The sequence below is a fragment of the Barbatula barbatula genome, assembly GCF_947034865.1.
Source record: "Barbatula barbatula genome assembly, chromosome: 6".
Taxonomy (NCBI): Eukaryota; Metazoa; Chordata; class Actinopteri; order Cypriniformes; family Nemacheilidae; genus Barbatula; species Barbatula barbatula.
The window spans coordinates 17,026,156-17,033,920 of record NC_136765.1 but is presented as its reverse complement, the minus strand read 5'-3'; the positions used below and the strand labels follow the sequence as shown (position 1 = coordinate 17,033,920).

The window sequence follows — 7,765 nt, the reverse complement described above, 5'->3', positions numbered from 1 at the left end:
ACCGGACAGAAGGGCATTACAGTAGTTGAGGCGTGAGGTGACAAGGGCATGAACAAGTACTTGGGTTGAGTGCTGAGTGAGTGAACGCTGCAAGCAAAAAGAGATGTAGGTAGATCACTCAAATCCATCATCTCTTCTGAGTCTTCCTCGTTCTCTACGAACGCCATCTCCTCTTCATCATCTTCTGGACCACTGCTGTGACCCTCCGAGTTGTTGCTCCACAATTTTCCAACCTTACACATCATTCCCCTTCCCCACCAGCAGAGGCATTGACCACAAATGAACCAAAGCACAAGGTTGAGACTGCAAAAAACACCACAATACAGTTCTCCTAATATTCAAGTCAACAGGATCACATAAAAAGAAATCCTACAGCTAGATATTTGAAGTAGGCCTACTTTATTAATGCAGCTTTACACTATGAAAGTGTAAAGTGTTTTTAAGGTTGATAAATCTACGTAAACCTGAATTCCGTTCTCATTCATTACCTCAGATTTCACTCCGTGTGTGATAGAGGCGTCTAGTGGTCGTTACTTGCATACATTTTGTAAAGTACATGTTGTTATTAGCTATTAGCTAAAGCTTAAAATAGAAAGTCTGCTGATAATGACGAAAACTTAATTTTACTGTCCTGCTTGTTCTTATAAAAAATACTAATATAGCCTCTTGATGTCCTGCAATATCGCTTCTCTAGATTTCACAATAGCTCGATTAGCACGCAATATGGTACAGACGTGGGTCCGGTTTAGTGTTATTCACTTAACGTGTATAGTAATAATCAGAGAAATCTAATTGACGTGATCATTTAAGTTTAAAGATAACTTACCGTTAACTTTACAATCGATTCAAAATCGATGCCGGTGGGACAGTACATCTACCTTTAAATTAGTCTTTAAACATTCACGAAATGATGGAGGTTCATACATTTCCGTCTATATTTTCATATAAACAGTAAATACGTCGGTTTGTGAACGCGGGGTTATTTTACGATCAGTCAATGGGATTTGAGATCACGTATGATTGACAGAACACAGACACTTTTCTGCAACATTAAGGGCCAAGATTATCTTTGTATTTATGTTGACGTTTAATTAAACAATAAATATAAGATAATAAAAGTGCTTTAAATAAAAGTCCTATTCATGAACAATAGGGCACATGAGTCAACATTGCCAATGTCATTTTTGTAAATAATTGTATTGTATTTTTTGTTTTAACAAAAGGTGGATACATACAATTATTAAACAACAAGCAACAATATGATACAGTAAGGCTTTAATACATTGGTCATGTAAAACTTCATTTTTATAAGGCATTAAACCAGATCAACCAGAAGCAGTATTATTGGATCTGCATTACAGTGTTAAATACTAAGACAGACTATCAGGACATTACTTACATTGAAATACATTGTCACTATAGAATGGCTATTACCAGAAACACCCCATTGCTTTAAATTAATAACGATCATATGTGCGAACATTTATTAAAATGCCATCATCTCAGCACAGCTTTACGTATAACTTGTAAAAACACAGTAATGATTACTTATGTTTAATGTATAAAAAGCTGCATACGAGAGGCATAGTATAACAAAAAATGTACAATAAAATAACCCTCAATGTTTCTGAAAGCATTATAGAAGTCATCTACAACCACCTCCAGCGTCTTGGTATCTGGCACATTCCAATAATACACACACTGATTTGTATGGAAAAACAATTTCACACGTTTCAGACAAAATAAAATAATTCAACAGAAAATAAATAACAAGCGCGGCACTTTCCAGTTACATGCTACCAAATGTGCGCAAGATTTTGTACCAAACTGAAACTATATAACTAGCAGGGATGTTTGTAATGATGTTTTCAATGTACATTAGGCCTCTAGGTGATAAAGGAGTGGTCGCATTACGTCTGCTTCAAAGCAGTAACACAATTGATTTTTTTGGAGGTATATATATATAGGCTCTGAGTTTAACTATGTCCTTTAGAACTTTGATGAGGGTGTCAGGATGAATAAGTGTCAATCAACATATTTAAGGCTTGATTGCAATTACAATCTTCATACAAAGATAACATGCCAGTATATCCCTGCAAAAAAGTTCAAACCAACCCCGCCAAGGAGACAGAATCAGAATTTCCAGAAGTAATAGTGTTGTAGAGTTATACGGAAGTTCAAGAATGGTCCAGTATTATGAAGCTATTAGATTTTGTTCCCATCAAGCAAACAAAAAAAGCCTTAAACACAAACAATTCTATTGGTTAAAATGTCCACTCAGTCTTTCTTCAGCTCTGTGGTTTGGTACTGGCTAACAGGACCAGGTGAGACAGACTGATCCTGACCCACTGGGAGAGTCACAGGAGCAACGTTGTCATTGTTCTCAAGTGCTCCATAGGAAAATGAGCCGTTGTAATCAGGCTGCACTGCCCAGCTTTTGTTGTGAATGGTTGGAATACCTGCATTGACAGTAAAGACATACACATCAACATATCTAGCTTGAAACAGAACATGTATTTTGGTATTTAAAGTATTTTTGAACAGCTTTAATTTCTCAGAGGAAGGTTAGCTTTTTCTAAACGAGTCTGGCATTGTCTAGCAAGACTCTTCATCTTAAACAAGATTACTAGCTTCAAGACTCTTTAATTATTCTTTTTAATAGGAGATAGACTGTGGCGGTTACACCTTTTCCGGGTAACTACAATAAACAGGGATGTTTTAGTGGAAACTTGAAAGCTCACTACTTAAAAAGCATTCTTGTTATTGTGTTACTGCATGGAACACTGGCAGTGTTCAGAATTTCTCCTTTTGTTTTATATGAAAGTTACACAGGTTTGGTACATTATGTGGATGAGTAAATTATAATTCTTTCACTTTTGGGTGATAACAAATATCAAGAAAATACATTTTGATACACACCTTTCGCCATGTCCATAGTGACATAAGGCTCAAAGGTTTTTGCCTTCCTCTTGTTTTTGGTGATAAGGAACACTCCAAGGAAACATACAGCACATCTGCAGAAAAATGACAAAGATACACTTCTTAAACAAACCTCAGATTTCTGAAGGCTCAGCTGTAGTCTATTCGTCAGTGCTAACACTTTCGTGGAATGTCATGGTCAAAGAGTTTTCATTCTAACACTGTTGTGTTATATCGTGAGTATTTCCCGTTAATGTATGAGACACTACTATGTAAAATTGCATCATAGTAAAACTATTCATGGTAAGAGATGAATGTGTCATAAAAACCCACCCCAATGCAAACATGCATATGTGCAGGACATCTTCATGGTTAAATTCCTGGTAAAATATGGTACCTGTTTGCAAACAGTAATAGTAAATAATAAATATTCAATGAGTAACATTGTGCCGAAATGTAAATATAAAAGTTTGTGATTCCTACCAGCCACAATCGCTAATGTTGTTGAGAAAATGTAATTCACACAGGTGATGAGAGAGGAATCGTAAAGATGAGATGCCTGTGCTAAAAATCTGTAAAAAAACAAAGAAAAAAAAAATCACACAAAAGAATATCTTTCGAAGTTAAATTACAAGTCATTGTGGGAAAACTTACGATGCTTGGAAGAAAACAGTAGCCACCATGCTGACAAACATGACGTAGAATATGGGGTATGAGAGCTGCAGAGGACCCATGACACTGAGCACAATCATGCCTGAAACCGCTTTCACTGTGATCACAGTCACTGAGCCTAAAAATAAAAAGTCAAGGGTGACTGCCATGACAACGCCACAAATTCTGATCTAGTCTATTTGCCTTATCCATGCCTTTATTTAGCTACTGTATTGTGCAAAGTGATTTTTTGTTTTTATGATCCTACCAAGTAGTGCCACTAATAGTAGAATCAAAACGAGGTAGTTTGCATTCCACTGTTTGTAGAAATACAGGATCAGACAGAATGCAATGATTCCCAGAAGCTGAAAAAAAATGTTTGTAACTTGACTTCTTATTCGTGAAAAAAGGTGTATGTGTTTACACGTCAAGCAAAATGTTTATATTTTAAATATAAAATAAAGACTGCATTTAACACAAACATAAAATAATTTATACTGTAGAAAAATAAACAACACTGTTTACAGAAGTGGGAGTCTGCATTACCAAGTATAAGAGGATCGGCCAGCTTATAACATGTTTGACTATATTTTCTGCGTTCAGCTTTTCATGAGAATTCGGCCCAAATGTCACAAAGAGGTAAGTACCGCCTGCCGTCAAGGCACAGCCCAGAAAAGTCAAAATGTAGCGCTCTGCAAATACAAAAGACAGATGAATAATACTTAATAAATTACATAATAACATAGTTGCTGTTTAGCAACACAATGGCTTTAATCGTTCCCATAAACAGCTTCGTGAAAATACAGCTGGTGTTTTTTTATTGTGGAATATTGCGACAAAAGCAAGCAAAACTCACTCAAGAATTCCTTTGCCTTCCACTTTTCTCGCAAAAAAAGGAATCCCAAGATGGAGCTTGCTGTAAAGACCAAAACACAAAACAACCGGTTCAGAGCCATATCACAAAATTACATGGCACACTAAAAGATGCATGGCGGTTGTGAATACCTACATATGACAGACACAGCATTAAGTGGAGCTATGAGAGAGAGAGGAGCAAATGCATATGACACAAACAGTGCACCCTCTCCTAGAACCATAAGCATCAGGCCGAACCACCAGGTTTTAGTGTGGTAGTACTGCCTCAGGTCTTTTTTCCCTGCTAATGCCACATGACTTTGTTTCTGCAAGAGTAAAAGCATGATGTTATGACGTGCGTTCTTTCAGGTCATAAAACAAGGCTAATCCAATGTGCGAACCGAAGGGAATAACAGTACTTTATTTTCACCTACACAGGGTGTAACCTGAACACACCCTTTAACGTGACCCGGAATATAATAATGAATACTGGCTGCCAACACACACACACGCCACACACTTACCTGAATGCTCACTGAGATGCTGACCAACAAGTTTCCAAAGATAGCCAACAGTGTACCAATAAGGTTTTCCTGTGTAGAAATCATGAAGGTATATTAAGTGTAAGCACATATATTTGTTATACATGTTACATATAACATCATATGCATATGGGGACAATATCTTCAGTGATATTACACCAGTAAAAAACAACAACAAAATTCTAATGTATTTAATGGTTAAATTAAGGTATTTTAATGGTTAAAATACAGGTATTTTATTGGTCTTTTAATCTCCACTGGTAGTGTGAAGACCCTATGCCAAAACACTCCACATAAAGAAATTTGCAATTGTGAACAGTTGACGGTTTCTAATGGTATTTGTTATGAAAACCTGAATATGTATTTAAATAAAATCATGTTATTGAAATCTTTTAACAATTCCTTTAAGATGTATATTATTATGATATCTTTCTTTTAAGATTGTTGTTAATGAAACATAAACCAAATAGACTTTACGTCAAAGACTCACTGTATAAGAGTCCTCTTTCCCATCGTCCTCTCGTGTCATCCCCAAACGGTCCATATTTACAGCAGATCACAATGTCCTCCCTCGTTAAGGACACGGACTAAAAGCAACTCTATTTTTCTTTCTTTTGGCTGAGACCTGTGTCGTTCGCCATTTTCAAAATCCTGCTTCCGGATACACTTGTCAAGAGGATTGACGTTGTACGCATGTCTCTGTGTGACGCCATGTCTCAGATAATTGTGATGACGAGGTACGTTAAACTCTCATTGATGTTGTGGTGCTTATCATTAAACGTCTATGGCGACGAATTTGTGGAACAAAGACCCTATGAAACAAATTCATCTTCACTACAATATTTTATAAAGATTAAATGCTGATGTAGCCGGTCCCACTCGCCCCGCTCTCCGCGGGCTACGAACGACGTCGGTCCGAATGGGAGACAGGCGCTCTAACGAGGAGGCTAAAGTTGGTACACACTGCACAGCTCTTCACTAGCTTGCACCCTTTACACTGACGATTTTTTGTTTGATGTAACAGTGTGGCGGTGGCGTGTTTTGCGGATACCATTCTTATTAAAGTGTTTTTTTTTTGTCATTTGAAAATGTTTAATGTTTAAGACATTACGTGTACGTGAGATTTAGACCAACCAACTAACATTAAATTAAATAAGTAGGCCTACGCAAAAACTAGAAATAAAAAAATGACACTTATGGACAGTAGATGGCACCATTTCTCCTTCAACCCCTCCAGAATCCAAACGTCATGCCAAGATCGCTGCACACGGACGTATTGTAAAAGTTAATAATGGTTTTGACCTTGCTGTTATGTATCGCAGAACCTGAAAGAGAACACCGCTGTGTGTGACTCCAGGTCGCTGGAGTTGGAGGTGACTATCCAAACAAATAAATAGACATGTAAATGTGTGCCAGTGTCCATTTCAAACACATACTGTATATCTGTCCGCACAGTAGCTAAGTAGTCATTACTCATTGGATGACATCATCAATATTTAGCCATTTTCTATTTCCGTGCATCCACCAAAACGCCAAGAGTTATGACGTTTTGATTATTAATCATGTGTTGGCGAAGCTGAAATGACGCATAATTTCATTCTGTTGTTTTAGATCCCCCGTAGGTCCGTTTTGGTGAAATACTGAAGATGTATTCTACTCACACAGCCATTGTTCACCCTCTAGTGACGGATAAAATACTGCAGACAATGACGAAATGTGCATTATGGTGCCGTTGAAGTGAAACAAACCTGTGATCTTTTGTCGAAGTAGGATTAAAGAATCTATAGCCATTTTGTTATTTTTACAGACAACTGGAACGCCCCATGTCATAATATTTATTGATGTTATGAGAAATGTGTCATCCCTGTGTGCATGGTGATATGTCATGGGTGCGGTATGTAAGACATGTGAGGAACATTATCCTTTCCTATCATATTGTGAATGTACTTTACCATGATTATCAATATAACTAGACTGAGGCCAGACAATTCTGCAATTTAAAATGATAATCATTTGGGCATCTTCAAAAGCTATTTTTACCTATTCAGAGTATGAATGGATTTATTAATGAATTGCATATCATATAACCTCTGAACCCTACCCACAATTCTATATGTCTACTATATATCATTATCTTTTATTAAATGTTTGTGTTTTGTAACAATATCCTTTAACAGGAACTGTTCTATCAGCCATAAAGTCTTAGTTTCAGAGACTACCTGAAGTGGTGATTTGCCCAGAGGCAAGATCTCAATAGCAAAATGTATATTCATTTCGCAAGTGTAGTAATTAGCACATTTCACACAGTGTAAATGCATCAGATAGTAAGGGGAAACCTCAAACTGCCTCGATGCTTCCGCCTCTAATTAAAAAATTATCAATAAATAATTCCTCCTCTGTGGTTGAACACACCCAGCAACCCCTAAAAGACGAGGAACATTCTTTCCATTGAGGCCTGTCCTCAGGAGGGTGACAATCCTCCCAGTGGAATTCTGTCACCTACTGAAGTTTCTGAGAAAGGAAACTTTTTGATAAGAGCGTGTCTTAGATCTGTTTTTGTCACGTTTTGTGATTGACACGATCGTAGATGAGGTTTACATATATTTTTATGCATTTTGGCTGTTCGTTTACATGACATCTGCGATTGTGCTACTCAATATATTTACATTTCTTCGGCAAAGTTTGCACTACTATGACGTGCGGAGAGATGTTATTTACACTGGCAGACGAAAGGTATAAAACATTTAGACTTAAAGGGACAGTTCACCCAAAAATAAAAATTCTGTCACCTGTCACAA

The 7,765-nt window shown here is 37.0% G+C and overlaps 2 protein-coding genes across 2 annotated transcripts in view; one reads left to right on the top strand and one right to left on the bottom strand.

Annotated features, from left to right (window-relative positions):
- Positions 1-1,077: 1,077 nt before the first annotated feature.
- nipal3 (NIPA like domain containing 3) lies at positions 1,078-5,892 on the bottom strand. The gene is made up of 11 exons (XM_079459123.1): positions 5,458-5,892; positions 4,950-5,018; positions 4,580-4,751; positions 4,427-4,486; positions 4,117-4,262; positions 3,839-3,935; positions 3,574-3,709; positions 3,403-3,491; positions 3,253-3,316; positions 2,920-3,014; positions 1,078-2,459 (listed from the first exon to the last, which is right to left on the bottom strand). The coding sequence occupies exons 1-11, from the start codon at positions 5,509-5,511 to the stop codon at positions 2,278-2,280; spliced, it is 1,164 nt and encodes a 387-aa protein (XP_079315249.1). The 5' UTR covers positions 5,512-5,892; the 3' UTR covers positions 1,078-2,277.
- Positions 5,490-7,765, top strand: part of grhl3 (grainyhead-like transcription factor 3) — a 25,226-nt gene continuing 22,950 nt past the window's right edge. The window contains exon 1 of the mRNA XM_079459121.1: positions 5,490-5,704. Coding sequence (XP_079315247.1) covers positions 5,661-5,704 — 44 coding nt within the window. The 5' untranslated portion in view covers positions 5,490-5,660. The remainder of the gene's footprint in view (positions 5,705-7,765) is intronic.

Excerpts from the sequence above, each read along its gene's own strand:
- nipal3 (XM_079459123.1), bottom strand. The coding sequence starts at position 5,511 with ATGGACCGTTTGGGGATGACACGAGAGGACGATGGGAAAGAGGACTCT. Across the intron at positions 5,019-5,457 it reads GGAAAGAGGACTCTTATACA|GAAAACCTTATTGGTACACT; the intron begins GTGAGTCTTTGA and ends ATTTCTACACAG. Across the intron at positions 4,263-4,426 it reads GAAGGCAAAGGAATTCTTGA|AGCGCTACATTTTGACTTTT; the intron begins GTGAGTTTTGCT and ends TTGTATTTGCAG.